The following is an 18,923-nucleotide window of genomic DNA, read 5'->3' as shown; positions in this document are numbered from 1 at the left end:
CCCAATCTTCAAAGAATCTATACCTACCTGTACCCTCTAAACAACACTAGCTCTAGTGGAAGTACTTGATAAATAGCTAAAATGGGGATCTGCAGTGCTCCATACACAGTTTTCATCCTTGAAGTGAGTTAGGAAGCAAAAATGATGGTGAACCGAAGTTTGGTCAGCAAAGTATGAGCCAGCAGTGTGGCCAGGTGGCCAAGAAGGCCAATGGCATCCTGGCTTCTATCAGGAAAGGTGTGTTGAGCAGGACTAGGGAAGTAATCCTGTCACTGTACATTGGTAACATCCCACCTTGAGTAGGCACCTCAGTACAGAAAGGACATTGAGGTGTTGGAGCAGATCCAAAGAAAGGCAACAGGGCTTGCGAAGGGCTTGGAGAATATGCCCTACAAGGAGACACTGAAAGAACTGAGGCTGTTTAGGCTGAGGAAGAGGAGATGCTGAGGAGAGACCTTATTGCTCTCTTTCAATATCTGAAAGGTGCTTACAGGGAGAGCGGGGTTGGTCTCTTCTCACTGGTGATGGGATGAGGCAGCAGCTGATGCTTCCACTTTTGTTTCAATTGTTATACACAGTATTGATTTTGCTGTTAGTGTAAAGGTTCCATAATACTGACAGTGATGTCAATACTCTATTGTTTCTTTCCCTTCTAACAGCCATGTGCAAGCGGTAATCCATTTACAAGGATTTCTTGAACTGTTTTTCTCCAAGAGACAAGAGGAAAATTGTACCCCTTCAGGGGCTACAGAGAATGCTTGGTAATTCTTACAGAAGACTTTGTTATCTCCAACTTTTTGGGTCTTCCACAATCATGTCAGATAACAACTAACTGGCAATTAAAGATTTTTTTTCATAAGTTACCACCTTGTAGACCTGGTTTGTACTTATGCAGCCAGAATAACCAAGCTGCGTCCTGCACAGGCTTCAAAGGCTATCATACACAGTGAGATGGCACAGAGGCAAAAAGATAATCAAACTCAAGCAATAAGGAGAATCTTTGCACTTCTTGACCACTTACAGAGGAAGTCTAAGAGTGTTTTTTTCTGCGTGTGTGTTTGTAGTTAAATTTTAGGAAATAAAATAGGCCCTGATGAAAGGACTTAAAACCCTAATTACCAGAAACCAGAATATTTTTCATATACTTGCCTAGAAATACAAACAGGAATCTCAGATATTACTTGGAAACAAGTAAACAAAACTCATTGCATTACAGGACAGTGATGTGAGAAGACATCTGATACTATTAGCTAGACATCTGATACTATTTAGCTGAAATATCCGGAAAGTCCTGCTCCCTGAAAATAATGTCCTGGCAACGGAATCTTCAAAAGTCAGTCAGTATACAACTTCTGGAGTGATTTATCCCAGGTGAACACCAAGTATTTCTCACCTACTTAGCAGAAACAATCCAGTTACTGTGTGAAACACTGCTGAGTAACCAAAGAAATTAACAAATAGAAAAAAAAAAAAAAAAAGATTTTGGAGAATTACAGTAAGAAATACACACCATCTTTTAGGTAACAACAAGCACATCTTTTCATAAGCAAACAATTCACATTAATGAAAATAGAGGTGTAATCCTGTGCAATTATAATGATATACATGGCAGGGAGAACACTGTTAGAATATGAGAGAGATTACCTGATAAAAGCATAAGTCTAGCTATTCTTAATTTCTATATCTATACTACTTATTCTTCTCTGATGATAACAGAAGTGGACAGCACAAGGAGTACATTTATTTTTGCTGTGTTCCTGCTCACTATCTGCTGAAATTCCTAAATAAAGGCTTTCTGTAATTCTTAAGGCATAAGTTACTACAAAGAACAAAAGATGTAACTGTCTTGCTCACACTTAGCTAAGAAGTTTAAAGTAGAAATTCCTGATTTTCCAAAATCTCCTAGTTTTAAACATTTTATAAAGGTACGTAGGCATCACTGGCAAATGCTCTCACACAATGCTACAAATATGAAAATTGTTCTCTGTTTCTCTATGCCTCTTAACTAATTCATGGAGACACTGAGACATCCAGATATTTGTAAGAGGATCTTGCTCCATGTAGCTAAAAACTCAGTACAGCTTATAGATAACTGACAACCTAGTATAGTCCAAAGGAGGATACTGATATCACCTATCACTTCCATTTTTTTTTGTTTGTTTGTTTGTTTATGGAATGACACAGCCTTTCTACATCAGTGGTTCAAAAATAAAGGCCTGGTTAAAAAGAGCATTGATTTGAGAGGACAAGTAGCACATTTGAAGGAGAACCAGACCTCGAGTGCTATTCTGTAAATGGAAAAAAACAATTGGACCAGAAAAGGAGTATAGACTAAACTATACTAGAAATTACTGGAAATTCCTGTAAACCCAAAATTTAAGCCAAGAAAAGTAAAGACATTGTGTTTTATTTCAAAGATTATTTTTCTTAGATGCCTATTTAGAGAATTATCTCTTTTTTTGTAGGAGTCATTTCTCTAGTTGGCATTTTAACACCAACACTACAGGTAGAGGAAGAAGTGCTAGTTATGTTCTTCTGTTTCAGTCTACAGATGATAGGAGGCAGTATGAAACATCAATAGAGTGATGGAAGACAATATTCACCCAGTTACACCAGTATTCTTCTTCCTTCAACAGAATTTTTTTCACATTATAAGTGATTCACGTCTTAAGAAAAGTTGCACTAAATTTGTCTTAAATAATTCAAGAGAAATTACTTAAATTACATCGAAGACCCATAGATACAAAGGTCTGCAGAAACAACTGAATTCGGCCTCCTTCATAGCACGCTCCAGAGAACATTCACTGAGAAATATAGAGCTTAACAGAGGTGCAGAGATTGTTGCCAAAGTTGAACGCTCTCCTGCAAGCTAGTTCTATGTTCTAGAATGTTAGCCATGGAATAAACAGGCTGTGTAAATAGTAGAGCATGGTGCTATATCCTTAAGATACACAATGAAATTGCTTGCCAAAACAGACTCCCTTGTGGGATTTAAGACTTATCAGAAACAGAGTGAAGTCCTGAAAAAAAACCAATATGCACATTGACAGACTGATTTGACTCACTGAGAAGCTGCAGATAGAAGAGTCTGACAGACTATAAGCAAAACATGTGGCCTACATTCAGCTTTAGAATGAAAGCTTTATGTGCTTCTCCTCTTTACACTGCAGTACTTGACAGACAACCCAGTCAGCTACACCAGCTTTCACTATTCTTTCACCCTGTCACTCCAGGGCTCTGTCTTCACTTCCTCATCTTCAAGACAATTTTTTATCTCATCTGACTCTAGCTTCCATCCACTAGGTTTGTCTATGTTATTTTGTATTATCTGTCTTTTAAGGCATTTCACTTCCATGTTGCAAGAGAAGCAACTTATTCACTATCAGTATTTCCATTCAACAGTGTTCCCATGCTGCCTACTATTTTTGGTCCCTGTCAGTTGGACACTCCTTAACTCATTTAATACGTACTTTGATTTTTTTTTTTTTTTGCAGTGGCCATATTTTAAAAACAGAAAGTCATTTGGTATTAAGTCAAATATAGCACAGTTTTAAGTTTTATATTTATGCCTGTTATTTCTGCTCAGCTACATAATCTCATCAAGGAATGAGATCTGGTTTGATTGAAGTGACCTGTTCACCATAAAATAGCTGGAACAAAATCATAAATGATTGATACGATGTAGTCACAGCTCAATTTCTATTTATACTGCCACAACGCTAGGAAAACTCCAATAGCTGCAACTTACTTGATTTTATTCCTAGAACTACTGTATCTCACAGCCTTTCTACTTTAGGAAAGACTCTGCTTACCTTCAGAAGGCCCCAGATATGCACAAATCTCCAGCAAAGTACCCTTGCCTCCACTGCCAACCCTTAAATGAGGTCTGGGAAGTAGTGGGTCCTGGCCCCACTCCTTCTGGTTACTCAGATGCATTGCATGCACTTGAGCTCCCCTGGGTTGCCCCTAACTTCCCACCAGATGCTCAATCACTGGTTCAAGCCATGACTTAGCATTTCTGCTCCCCGTACTATTTCTACTGCATAAGAAATAAGTGGAATTTATCCTCTAATCCTCCAAGGAAAGTAGAACTTATTATCTCAACCCATTTTATTTTACAGCAATTTGCGATAAGGGTATAGCATCTCAGTTTTAAAAATAAAGTAGCTTAAAACATTATGTTCTACAAAGATCTAAATCTTTTAAAAAACATCAAGAAGTTTCAGCCAAAAAATAGGCAGTTTCATTGTTTTCAGCAGTAATTAGAGGAAGAATGAGAGCAAGCTGTATTAGCTAAGGAGAATACCTTTCAGTGCAAACATTTAAATAGGAATATATAATTAAGATTGCTCATTTCCTAAGACAAGGCAGAGTAGGAACAAGAGAGACTTTTAACAAAAGTGGTGAAAATTTCACAATTCTCATACCAAAAAAGGAAATAAGCAACTGCTAATCCTTCAGATGGAGGATTTCATTTTAGAACATTCATGGTACATGAATAAGAATCAACACAAATGCACTGTCCCCTGGCACAAGACACCCACACTGACTTTAAGGTCAGGGGATCACATCGCTGTGTTAAGTCTGATGGCACATCTCCTGTCTGCAGGTTAACTGAAGGGAATTAATTACCAAAAATGTGCAGTGATAATCATAGGGTAAAAATCAGCTTTTGAAGTACATACTATATTGCCTACCAATCCAACCAGCAAGATGTCAAACTGTTTTTCACTAACAAAGTTATATTTTTCTCAGTCAAATTTTACACCGACAAAGGAAGCGTTACAGCTTAGAAGAAAGTGTCTTAGAAAAGTAATGAGTAAAAATTTTACCAACAGACAATTTGGTAGAAAAAAGCACAATTTATCTCAGATTTCTTTTATCAGAAGAAATAAATCAGGTTACATAAACGCTTGTTTAACTGAAAGGAAAAAATTGAGTGTGTTCACCCAACAGTACCCCATGTCAGATTACACAGAAGTCTCAAGGTCAGAAGACATACCAAACGATACTCAGTCTCCGATTATTTCACCATAACAATTATTGAATTCTACTTCAAATGATTTAAAAGGAGGAAAATGAACTTACTTTAACACTGGTGGTTGCCAGAACTTTCATCTGAAAATTAAAAATAATAACTTGTTAGCATTTAAACTAGAAGTCTGAAAACAGCTCTGCTGTATCACAGGCAGGACAGAAGCTAAGTAGCCAATAGAAAGAGTTTGCAGTTAACATCTGAGAAAGGTATTTAAACCTACTGACGATTCCTCTATATGTAAAGTGAGGAACTTAAATTCTCCTATCGCAGTTACTTCACTTCGTCCGTTTTTAACATTTGTGATGTTTGGCTGAGCAACAAAGAAAAAACAATTTTTAATAGTGGAGTACAGATCCACTGTTTTTCTAATGAAATTGTACTTATAATGCTCTTCCACATCCATAACTCCCATGAGAGATAGGATGTGGGATACAGAAACACAAGCTGATTCTGGCCCAGATTATGTGAACTCGTGCCAGCCAGGTAGAGACAACACTTTACATTGCAAATAGAAATAACCATATTGATATAACACCTTTCAGCATTAACTATTATCAGGCAGCCCAGTGTATGACTTGGAAACTAATATGTTGAAAGTCACAGGGACGTAGGCATATCTGGTGTCATTGTACAGCAGAGACAGGGTCATCTTCTTTGTCTTCTAGCTCTATGTTCAGTTTTCAAAAGCAGTTTTTCCCACTCATGAAACACTAGTAGATGCTTTTTCACCTCCTCTTGCCCATGTTTCTCATCCATAAGTCTGTAGCGCCCCATTCCTATCCCAGCAATTCCTCACTTCATAAAATGAGAAGCAGGGATCATGGTATTTCTTCTCACAAAGGTGTGATGCACAGTGTTACCAAGGATGGTCTTCGAATAGAGTACTGTTAAACAAGTTTCACATTAAACTGAAGTTTACTACACTGAAAAGCAGTGTGGTGGTGCAAAATCTTTCTTGTTCTTATTCTTAATATGTGAATTGGGTTTTTTATCTTTTTAAGGTATTCTCAGATTTCACACAGTATCAATTAAAAACTAGTTATATGTGCTTTCCAAAGAGCAGATAAAACAATACTAAATTGATCTTGTGAAAAGCTTATTTGCACTGGACATCAGTTTTCCTTAGCGTGAATGAATAGAATATGGCCCTGTCTTTTCCTCCATATATAAGTTTCATAATAGTCAAATGTCTCAGATGTAGCAAAGTTAAAGTGTGTTTTACGTTAGATTCCCTGATTATATCAGACCAAATACTATTCATCACTCATGTACATGGAACACGCTGACTCATGTCAGATATATATGAACCCAAGAAGATCATGTATTTAATGGTCTGTACTTTAGAAGTGCAAGAATTAGACAAGAATAAGTTTCATTGTCTGATTGTCAATACATTGCTCATGAGCTCATATTTTGAGCAGAAGTCTTACCAAGCAGCACCTTCAGGGCAAGTATATTCATAGTCCTTTATCAACATGCTAAAAAGACAGATTAGACAAAACAACTCACTAGCTGAGGCTTAAGGACAGGACACTTTAAGTCCTTGGCCTTTGACTGAAGAAAAATGATGCAAAAGGTGTTAATTCTTTATTCGGCTTTATGATATGAAGTCATATCTTAGTAACAAGATTCAAGTGAATGCAATGCTAAACTGCTATATTTTTCTCTTGCTTGCATCAAGATGCATCAGAGCAATTTTAATGAAGTCAAAGGTCATTTGCTCAGATCAACTGAAATGTCGTAGTGCCTTAATCATTTTCAGAATGTAAATCCCATTTGTAAATGGGATTTGAGGTTTCCTGTAATTCACTGCGTTAAGCAGCTGGGTGTAATATCAGTTACACTGCAGTCACTGATGTCACAGTGACATCAGTCCACACTATGAGAAAGCAGCAATTCAGAACTTCAAGCAGTTGGAGGGCTGGAGGAGGTGGGGGAGGGAGAAAGGAAACTAATTTTAACATTGTACTTTGTGAAATTATTTTTTGTAGGTATGCAAGAGGGATAAGTCTCTGAAGGACAAAGAACTAGGCTTTCAAACAAATTACTTCAGTATTTACCAAAACTGCAGTATTGCTTTGTTGTTTAATCATCCACAGGAGGACATTGTTGCTTTGCGAGCTGCTGTTAGAAGCATTATACACTAATTAGCTGATCCCCTAGAAATTATTATTGTCATTTAAAAGCTTTACTGCATTGTTTGATAAAGCTTTTAATAAATTAGTCATTAAAATTGTTTAAATGTAAAGTGCCAATGAACATAGAACTGTGATGTACCTCATGGCAGCTAGGATTGTATGTTTAAATAGTAATATCATCTGAGACTCATTTACAAAATGTACTTTAAAATGATATTGAACCTGAACTTCTACTTAAAATGGTACAGGTTTCTCTACAATTTGCTGACAAGAGGGGTGACTGTGAAGCAGTGTCATGAAGACTGACAAAATTCAAGACTTTCAAGCTTTAAGAGCTTACTGTATAGAATAAATCTTTCTTGCAAACAACCAAAAAATCTTTCTGCACATTCCAAATATTCCCAGTAGCTGCAGAAAACAGTTAATTCACTGGTTTCCACTGTGTATGCAGCACACAGTGACAAATACAGCATATGTAGAATTTAAGAATAAAAAAAGAGAAAAGGCAGATTATTTTATATTGAAGGGACTTCTACTCATTTTCTTACTGGCAATCTCTATTTACTTATTTGTTTACTCTATTTATCAATTTATCTTTTATGGATTGTTGAGTAGGATTATAATTAAAAATAACAATGTACATTTCCCAGTGTATTTAAAAGTATAGGCAAAGTTAACTTAAAAAAGATATCTGGCTTTTTTATGGGTAAGTTTGCACTCTAGATCACAGTTCACTCAGTTCGTGTATATACTACCTAGTAGAACAAGGAAAAGTTTGAGTCAGAATTACCTTCTTGTTAAAAATAGTTAGCACTCCTTTCTGAGAGGATGTTACAGTGAAATCCAGATGGGGCACCTTCACTATACTTGTAATCATATCTCTTTCCTTGACAACTGTGAAAGACATGAGATGACTCTTCAACTCACAGACAGAAAGCTCTACATACAGTACATACAAAAAAACCCTCCCATAATACTAAACAAATCAAACCATGTACCAAGAACATTTTATCTCCCTGAAATACATTATTGGCACCAACTTCAAGGCTGTAAAACATAGTCATATTATTCTATACTTGATTTTATTCTTTCTAGAATATATGTATATTTAATGTATTTTAAAAAAAAAAAAAAAAGGCAAATAAATAGTCTGAGTCAGACACCTTAGTAATTTCAAAATGATTCAGGAGTGCTCAGGCACCTTAGTAAGAAACCTATTCTGGAATACACAAGAAGCAGCAGCATGATTAGTAAACAAAAGCAACCGTGAGATTTTATCACTGTAACTTCAATAAGATGTGCAATAGGGAGCACTGAACAGACACATTTTGGGAGTTTCTGTTTTAAACACAAGATGATTACCTGGATAAGTAATCTGCTGTTTTTCGGATGTAAGGAAAACTGTGTTTTCTTCTTTGAAATGGGAAGGCGTAGCACCATTTCCTCCTATGAAATAGCCAAAAATCTGAACAAAACAAAATAGAACAAAACTAGCAGTTTAAAACTATACTACATCTGGAACATCTGTTTATATACAGATAGTCAATTTCTGTGTGTCATTTTTCTATCATTTCAAATTCCTGAATAAGGAATTTCCCTCCAGTATTCCTCTCAGTTATTAGCTGTCAATATGACTTTAGATTGCAGAGATCTGCTAGTCAGGCACAACTTCTCATCAATGTTTGGGAAGAAGCCAGAATAAACTGGATACCAGGAATAAAAACAGTCTAATTGATAAAGCTATTACTACCAGTTTGGTTTGCTATGATTGCATGTAAGCAGTCATTTTCCATTTCCTTTTTCCATTTTTATCTACTTGTGCTTCCTGAGCTAGACTTCAGCTAGAATGAAAGACTGGAGGAAGCAGATGAAACAAAAGTCACGACATTTGTAAACTGATTCAAAGTAGCATAGTGGTTAGTCAACATAGAAGAGCTTTTCCCTCAAGATCCATAGATTGCTGTTTGCTTGGGGGAGAAAACAAAAAAGTATACAGAACATTTTTTAAAACTTTTTTTTAACTATTTCCCTCAGCCTGACGATGTTTTATTTGTAGTAATGGTAATGAAGATTCCTGGAGGGGAAATGCAGGTTGGTAGCTAATTTCTCCCAGGATGGCAAAACATTTCAGCTGAAATGCTCTCAGCAACTCAATCCCTGTACCCAAGTGTAGGTTAGTCATCTCCTCAGGAAATGAGGTCAGCGCTTTATAGTTGTACAGAGAGATACTTTTTCATCTCTTTTGTCATATTATGGACATCATCTGGTCAATTCCTTTAACGTGCTCTGAAAGCAAAGCCCATTTGCATGCAAGACAAAACTTCACATTTCTTTCTAGTTCAATATTTTTCATACACCAGAACTTTCTATTTTCTTATCTGAGCAATTCACATGTACATCTTTCAACAAAAAGTATTCTGCATGTTCTTACAGAAAAATATTAGTCTCTATCTTTCACTTCATAGCACCCTCCTTACTATGTACACAATTATAATCGATCAGAAAATATCAGTCAATACATCATCCATTACAATCCTTTACTTTCCTCTGTTTAATTTCTTGTAACACCACCTTGTCTTTCCATCTTGTTTCCAAACATGAATCTGAACTACAGATTCATGTTTGAATGCATCTCTGCAACAGGTGCACACCTGGAATTCCTATCATTTACATCATCAATTAAGATATTAAATAGTATATTTACCAATACTTACCCCTGGCACATACATCAATATCATCTTGCCTTAATTGGATTTTGAACCACTGAGAAATTCAGCTAGTATTCTTTCTGTCTCCCTGCCCACTAACCCATCCTTGGTCAGCTTGACTAAGAGTATGTCATGGGAAACAACATTAAAATCCTTACTATAGTCAAGATAAACATCATCCACTGCCCTCCGCTTATCCACCAAGATAGTCATGCCATTGTAGAAGCCTATTAAGTTGGTTATATGCAATTTCTATATTTCCCCTTTGGAAACCCATGCTGACTATTCCCAATCACTTTATTATCTTTTATGTGCTTGCATATATTTTCTAGAATGAGTGGTTTCATCACCTTCATCAGGGATTGAGGTTAGGCCTCTAGTTCCCTTGATCATTCCTCCCGTCTTTCTAGAAGATAAGAATGACATTTTGCATTTTTAGCATGTTGCCATTTTTCCAGGCAAAGGAGAACAGGCTCTTCACCTTTCTCAGGACTAAGTTTTTGGTAGGAGAGTTTTTTGTTTTTTTTTTTTTTTTTTTTTTTTTTTTAAGTAGTACACTGACCTGATATGAGGTCACTCCTGAGTCTTGATGGTGTGGTTGGGCCAGCATAGTATTTGACCTAAGGCCAACAGAGGTGGTAGCCCTCTAAGTGAGATGCCCAGGTGTGCCCTATCCTGCCTCTTACAGACATCAGACAGTGACACATCTGATTTCTGCTCAGCAGGCAGAACACTGCCCTAAAAAGGCATATCTCTTCAGCAGGGGATGTGGTGATGGAACAAGGGGAAATGGCTTTAAACTTAAAGAAGTTAGATTTAGGTTGGGTATTAATAAAAAGTCTTTTACAGTGAGGGTGGTCATACACTGGAACAGATTGCCTAGAGACATGGTGAATTCTCCGTACCTGGAGACTTTCAAGGTGAGGCTGGATCAAGCCCTGGGCAACCTGATCTAACTGTGCACGTCCCTGTTCATTGCAAGTGGGTTGGACTAGATGGCCTTCAGGGGTCTCTTCCAACTCTAAGGGTTCTAGGATTCTGATTTAAGAAATACCTCAGAGTAGCATAAACAGCTTCTGCTGACTCCAACATGGAGACAGGGGATCTCAACTAGTGCGCAGCCCATAAGCAGAGACTGACAAAGAACACAAAATATGAGGCAAAATGCAATTTACATATATTTTGTTTGCCACTAAAAATAGAGCTTTCAAAGGGTCAACCACCTTCAGGGAAGAAATGCAGAGGTTTGATAAATGATAGCTGTTAGACTAGGATATATTTTAGAGCCACTGAATGCCTAACAGTAAACTCTAACATGACTAAATAGAAGATTTTAATTTTTTTTTTTTCCTCACAGAAAAGCACCATCTGAGTATAGGTATACTGCTGTGGAGAATGCTAGAAACTCTTGAAAATGAAGGTACTTGAAAAAGGGAAACATCTGGAAGAGAAAGGAATGGAACACTTGCATAAGGCCATGCTTTTTTAAATAATGGAAATAAATTCTGCAGATTTTGTCAAGCTAAAGGAGGTACCAGATGTGGAAAAGTAAATTTGAAAAGTTTATAACTGTGAGGGCAAGAAGAAAAGAAAATGGTCAGAGTACAGAGTTCTGGGAAGGGAGAGAGACAGATGATGAGAGAGGAATGTCAAAAGAATGAAGTGACATGTATGCTTCTTCCTTGGCTTTCAAGATAAATGAAATGCTCAGTGTTAAACAGCAGGAGAATTCAGGAGAACAGGATGAAATTAAGTCCTTGTAGAATAAAGTTTGAAAACTAGAGCATAGATCACAAAAGATGTGATGAATATTGGGTAAGATATTGGGTAAGTTACAGAAAGTAATCAAGATTGATGATACAATTGAAAAAATAAGCAATGAAAAGGAAGCTAAAGCAAGATCAAGGCTACTTCCATTTTTCATGAGGGTAATTAATATGTGTTCAAGCTGCAAGTTAGGAATGTGATTTGTCTAACGTAATTAGCAGTTTAATGAACTTTATAAGAATGAATGTATCAATTAGAGGAGACTTATTTATTTCTGTCACCATCTCTCTCAAACAACTGGTTTCAAGCAGAACACCCAGAATAGTTTTCAGTCTCTTAAAAGCACAGTTATCTTTCCAATAGTTTTCTCTAGGCAAAACAGAAAGCTTGCTTCTTTGAATAAAAGTCTCATTTAAAAGCAATGTAAAGCCTAATGAAGAGAAGAAAAGCAAATATGACTTAAGCTCATGAAGCTAAATACAGCCAGCTTCAAAAAAGAGAAAAAAGGAGGAGCTAAAAATATAAGTGGAAAAAAATAAATAAGCCTATCTTTCCTACTGTATAATCAAAGAATATTAGGATGCCATAATCACAAAATAAACAAGAGAGTTAGGCAAAGTAGACTACAATAACAAAAGTGAATAAATAGAAGGCTTACCCCTATCCTAGGCTCACTCACAAAACACCAGCAGAAGCAATCTCCAGAAAAGATCCTTCCCCTCTGGTAGCCAGCTCTTAAATGGGTCTAGGAGAGATGCAGCCAGGCTCCAGCCCTTCCGGCAGCACAGGTGAATTGCCTTCAGCTGTGCTCCTCTGGCTGACTCATGGCTCGCCTCAGGTGATCAATCAGAGGTTCAGGCCGTGACTCAGCAGTTCCCATACACCTACCAGTGCATAAACACATACATCTTTAAATATTGAGAATTGAAAAAAGATAAGGAGACCATAGAGCTGCAGCGTAGCTACAGTCATAAACCCTTAGCATAGTTAGAAGAAAAAGAACACTGACTTAATTTCTGATATTTATAACTCTCCAAGATTCAGTGAACCAAAGTGAAACTGTAGTTTGACAGAGAAAAAAAGGATAGAAAAAAGACCCGCCATCAAACATCATAGGCCTGTTTTTATTTTAGTAGAAACCATTCCAATAAGTCTGGAAATATCTGTTTTGTTCCATTCATGTCAGAAAGGATTTTACCACAATTACAGTAGATCAGAAGCTAACATTCAAGTTACAGCTGATGTAAATTGGGCTCGGATGGCTATCAGATGACCGATACAATGTTGTTTCAGTGTAAGCTAAATTTGCAGAATTCTAAATTCAGTTGTATGGGAACTGCTGAATCACGGCCTGAACCTCTGATGGTTCACCTGAGGCGAACCATGAGTCAGCCACGGAGTACAGCTGAAGGCAATTCACCTGTGCTGCTGGAAGAGGTGGAGCCTGGCTGCACCTCTCCTAGACGCATTTAAGAGCTGACTACCAGTGGGGAAGGATCTCTTCTGGAGATCTTTCCTTTGGAGTTTTACAGTGAGCCTAGCGTAAGGGTAAGTACTCTATTTTTTTTTATTTGTGCTTTAATAACCTGCTTAGCCAAACTCTCTTGTTTATTTCATAATTATAACATCTGTATATTCATTGATTATACACAGTTTTCATCTCTTTCTCTATATCCCTACTACTTGTAAGAAATTCTTACCTTTGAACAGAGCTTAGATTGATGTGTTCCATAATGCATATATAGCTGATGATACGTATCACTAACAAACTTCCTACTAAACAAGATTAAAATTTGAAAAATTCACTGCAGCTTTTCAATGAAGTAGTATTGTCTTTCAAACTTTGCTGGGTAAGGCCACTTCAAGTTAAAAAAAATTAGAGTCAGACTTCAGAGCAATGTAAGTAGTCTGACCTTTGTACATGTAGTAATGGAAGTTTATCTGTAAGGGAAGCTGAAGTGCTAGCAACTTTGTGTGAAATACTTCTCTCCCCAAAAGAAAATACATTAAAACAAATAAACAGGCAAGCAAAATACAGGGAGAATAGACCACCATGTCTAAAAGAAACAAAGTAAAGTACTTCTTCACAAAATGAATAAAGTTGTGGATACTGTAGAAGTATCTCTTTTTTTACAAATGCAGAAGTAATTTATGAACAGTTAGATAAAAATCCTATTGGAGGATACTAAGCATGTTCTGCAGCTGTAAATCTGGTACAGAAAATCCTTAAGCTATATGCCACCAGAAGCTGGGAGGTGGTAAATCAGATTCTGTTTCATACTTACCTCATTATTACATTCTTTTTTTTTTTTCCTCTCCAGAATTTGCTGTTTACCGTTAGAGACAGAAAAATAAATTACAACAGAATTCAATAAGGAAGAATGCTCTTGTTACAAAACCCTCTACTAAAATGGCAGTATAGCTCTTAATGTCTTCCACCTAAAGTAAGGTATAGATTTATCTCTGAGTAAAGAGGAAGGAGATGAGGGAGAAAAAGAATTTATGATGGTCTAGCTAAAGTTAGACCTATCCCCAGGGCACAAACTGCATACTGTAGTGATAATATTTCTTGCATTTTATTGCAATGCCTGAGGCAAATGTGTATCAGTAAAGTAGTTCATGACTGGATGTACTGATTTCTAGCCTCAGGTCCGTGCTCCAGATCCAGCTGCCATGTGAGGAATCTAGTATATCAAACATTGCTTCAGGATAAGCAGCTCTGGTAAACAGCTCAGTGTTCTTTCACAAAACAAGCAGAAAAAAGGATTTTATTCAGTCAGGTTATTCTTCAACATGCATTCATGTACATCAACATAGTAAGTTCAAGCATCTTAGAACAGAGGACAGCTTCCTCAAACTCATATGAACAGCGTAGCATAATTTTGATTTGAAAACTCAGGTGATATATCAGGCTTGCCCCAAAAATAATGCCTCCTGTTTTATTATGTTGGCCCACAGTGTCAGAGGTGAACGTTGGTGGTATGGCAATAGAGTTGCTTATATTTAATAAATATTAAAAATCCTTACCTCACACCATTCTGTCCTTGCATCAGGATTGTTGCTTACTTTCCTGAAAAAGGCCTTAACGTTATGCTCCTTGACTTCTGGACCAAAAAGTGTCTGTGTGGTTCTATAGAACTCATCATAATCTATCTTATCTGTATTGGAGGAACAACATCCAGACTTAAAAACTGTGAAGCTACATCTTCTATCCTTATCTTCTCTAGCTCCTGTTTTCTCTTTCAACATCAGTAACATGCAAGTTTCAGCTCCTCGCACTGTATCCACATAAGCATTTTGCCAAAAAGATGTTCAGCCTACTCTCCAAAAGCACCCACTTTGCAGAACACAATAGGAAACAGATAGGTAAAAGAAAAGTTATTCTTGTCTTCTCTTAACTCCGTAATTTATATACAATCCTATTAAAATGACCTAGGATAAAATCTATTCTTTCAGGCAATAGTCACTTGCATTGAGGGGAAAAAAAAAAAAAAGCAAAACTTTGTCCTAACTGTTTACAATCAAGACAATGGATTTACATAATCATTACGTACTCTTACAGATCAGTGGAAATGCCACAGAAGTGCCAATCTGTGTATGTGGCAACTCTGTGAATTATATTTCATTAGCAATTATTATGACTTTATAAATATAATTTACCATAGGCCATAAAAGGAGACTAAAATCACTTTCACAGGGCAAGTCATGAAGTCTCAGTTTGAATATGTTTGATATTTTTCCTCCAGTCTTGTTTCTATGACACCTATTATTGATGTGAAAATTTTTACAAATAATTCAGTAAGAAATTGTATCTCTTACCATCATCATCAATGTACCAGCCTAATCTTTCCTTTTTCTTCTGGATTACTATTCTTTCAACTAGTTTCTGGAACTGCTTTAAAGCATTCTTGAAATCTAGCACCTCAAGAGCAGAACAACTCTCGTTATCACAATCCTTTGATTCAGACATGACATCCTTTAATAAGGGTGGACAAAAAGGTAGGAGAGAGCTCTCCTTACAGTGTGGTTCAAGCTTTGTTTTGCTCCTTAGATTTTAAATTCCCGCATGAGTTCATATGAGATACAGTTGTATGACAGGTATACAAACAGTACATAATGAGGTGTCCCTAGTTCAGCATCTCAAGCTGGCAAATCTGTCAGTGAACAGCTGATGTCACAACCCTCCCATGCATCACAGAATTCTCTCATTTGAATGTGTTCCTTCAGCCACCGCTTGGCAGTTGTTGGAATGTCCTTATAGTTGGTGGAAATAATTGGTGGTTCTCCCATTTAGGAGCGTATGTACCTGAATTACTTCTCCATTTTCTTGTTATTTAAAGCACATTGAGCTCTTTACCTCATACTACACTTTTCTTCCAGCCTCAACATAATGCTTGTGATTCTTTACTGCATTTTCCAGCTTTTTTTTTTTTTAGTACCTTTAAAAAAAATGCTGAAAACATGTTGCTGTAAAACACAACAATAAGCAAATTGTCATTCTGGTCAAATAATGAACTTAAATCTATTTATTAGACCCTCTTTTCACTGAACCATATAAATCAGCTTATTTGTACTGTTCTTTGTCTATTTATTTCCACATCAACTTTTGTATTTCTTCAGCTAAGGTTGATGACAGGCTCATTGCTCAAGGTTTGCTTGAAATCCTGCACATGGAGCTGCTAAGCTCCTGTGGAGAACAATTCCTATAAAATGAAGTCCTATCACTAGTGAATTTCACAGGTTTATTGTTACAAAAGCTGGTAATACTTGTCTGATTTAGATTTACACGGTTAAGGTTCAAGCTTTCCTGGAGTTATATTTGTATATCCAGGGCAGGTATATTGTTAGCTGGTGCAAATATGTATCATCACTTATTTTACTCTATTTAGTAATTAACAGGTGCCATAGAGAAATCAATGGCCATCTGCTGACTAAGTGTGTGTTACAGATCCACCAGATTTCTATAGACAAGATGAAATTCCTGTGATCTCACTTAGGCATCTAAAAGTTAATTATCAAGCCAGCTTATAACCCAATCAGTAGTGAAACATCAAGCACTCTAATTCATCTTATTGGTCTTAAGTGTTTAACTTTTAAATGCCTTATTCAGGTGAGATGAATCACACCTGCATCTAGTATAGTTATTTGTACATATACCAGATGTACTAGAGCTCAGATGTTACATGCTGCAGTCAACTTCTAGATATGGCACAGATGTTCCAATGGTATCACTCCACCTCCTAGGATCACCTATTTGGGTCACCTCCCTGCTGCAAGTACCTGTCCTTGCCTCAGTGAACTTATTTGAGGCAGCCTCTTCTCTCAATCCAGATTCTTGCAGCATTTGTCTACCCTGCTCTGCTTTAAAGTTCACATCCCAGTACAGACTACACTGTATAGCTAGGATTACAAACTCTGGAAGATCAGGCCCTAATTTTGAACTCTTACCATTAGGTTTGCGCATGTTTGGTTTTTTCTTACATACTGCTTTATCAGCAGATGTCCATCTATATTAAAAGCCCCTTTTTAATGTCAAGTGTATTTTAATGCCAAGATAAAAGGATTCTTCTTTCTATAAACTCTTCCTTGTGCTATAGACAGGTACTGCAGCTATATATAGATAGAGAATAATCACTAGGCTTTCATTTGTACTTAAGGCTAAAGAACAGCAGAAAGAACATGTATGAAAAAAATGCTAAAAGAAGGCTGTAGAAATTTTAATTAAAAAGATGAAGATGAGTAACCACTTCTGTTTTAATTTTTCTTATTCTTTTTTAAATTATTGTTTTTCTTTCAGAGATTGTAGTCTGGTTTTCTACCATACCTATGAAACAACAAGTTTTAGAGAGTTCAAAACAAGCAACAAAAACCCAGCACTGTCTGGTATGTCAACAAACTTACTGAGTACTGAGGGATTTTCAAGTACTGTTTCTAAGGTACAGCACTGGAGACCTTATACTCCAGCTTGTTGCTGCACTGCTTTAATCCCATAAGCTCAGCTACGTATATATTTAGTCCTTTGAGATACACCTCCAGTAAGCTGCACAAACACTTCCAGAAATTAAAATAATGGGTTGTGAAATAGTGCAACCCTGAAAAAATGCAAGTTGGATGTCTCAGTTTCGTGTTTCAGCTTTTTAACAACAGGAACATTTAGAAAATGATTGGCATTAATATTTTAATAACATTTTATTTATAATATTATATTCATAATTTCTATTTATTTTAAATATTAATTCCAATAGTATATATTGGAATCAATTAGATGATCAAAGACACAGCTGTGTTGGCTGTGTCAATCTACACTGTAGGCAGGACAAGTGCTGGACTAGAATGGGAAGTCAGGATTCTGTTTCCAGCTTTCTCTTTGATCTGATACAATAACATAGCACTTTTTTGTTTGCCTTCATATTAATTATGATTCTGTATTTGCCTGGAAGACAGATAGAACTCTGCTCAAGAAGAATTCGAGGTCACTTGAATAATGTTTGCAATTTGACTGTATTAATAATGTGACCACCATAAAATAAAGCACTGAAGAGACTGCATATTTATGGATCTATTTAATTTTGCTATGAAAAAGAATCTCCAACCAGGAGTTTTGAAATATGATCTTTGTCAAATTTAACTTATGCATTCTTTCTCCTATTTTTGAGAAATCCATAAGACATCTAAGGTGAGTATTTTTGTCAGGTGCTGCAGTTGAAATACTACTTATTAGCTCTGTATATATTATGGAATCTGCCAGTGGGCAGTACACTGTCTAGAATTTACTACTTGCCTCACTAAATTACCAGCTTTTCTCATTTTGCAGGGCAAAATAAGGTATGCTCTCAGTTTAAGGCTTTCTTTTAAGAGCAGAAGATAGAGATCTTTCACCTTAATGAGGTGCATCACTAATTAGTTCAGTCATGTCTTATAATTATTTGACTTCTACCATGCAGCACATAGTCTATCATGCACAGGTAAATTACTTCCACTAACAAAGAAAGCTAAGAGTTAGGCCTCCCCTGAAGCTCATGCTGAAGTGGTACTGGTCTGTTAATGGAAGTTTTGAATGGAAGTAATGTGTTCTTCCACTAATCTAAATTTCAGAGTGGAAAACAGAAATGATTTGGGTAAGACTTCCGCTGCTTTTGTAAGCAGCAAAGATGGGAGACCAGTGAAGTCTGGTGAACTATCTTTTTAAAGGAATTAAATATATAGGTCATTAAGTATATCATATTTGGTGGATTTGAAAACATTGTAAATAAAGCTTATAAGGACAGATAC

At 36.5% G+C, this 18,923-nt stretch overlaps 1 protein-coding gene across 1 annotated transcript in view; it reads right to left on the bottom strand.

The window, feature by feature from the left end:
• Positions 1-15,621, bottom strand: part of WDR64 (WD repeat domain 64) — a 61,859-nt gene extending 46,238 nt beyond the window's left edge. Inside the window, exons 1-5 of the mRNA XM_042891079.1 lie at positions 15,471-15,621; positions 14,679-14,809; positions 8,539-8,641; positions 7,967-8,070; positions 5,089-5,118 (exon numbers count right to left, since the gene is read on the bottom strand). Coding sequence (XP_042747013.1) covers positions 5,089-5,118; positions 7,967-8,070; positions 8,539-8,641; positions 14,679-14,809; positions 15,471-15,621 — 519 coding nt within the window. The remainder of the gene's footprint in view (positions 1-5,088; positions 5,119-7,966; positions 8,071-8,538; positions 8,642-14,678; positions 14,810-15,470) is intronic.
• Positions 15,622-18,923: the final 3,302 nt, after the last annotated feature.

The sequence above is a fragment of the Lagopus leucura genome, unplaced genomic scaffold, assembly GCF_019238085.1.
Source record: "Lagopus leucura isolate 7727_CA_CO unplaced genomic scaffold, USGS_WTPT01 Super-Scaffold_73, whole genome shotgun sequence".
Lineage (NCBI taxonomy): Eukaryota > Metazoa > Chordata > Aves > Galliformes > Phasianidae > Lagopus > Lagopus leucura.
This window is presented reverse-complemented; position numbering and strand designations above follow the sequence as displayed.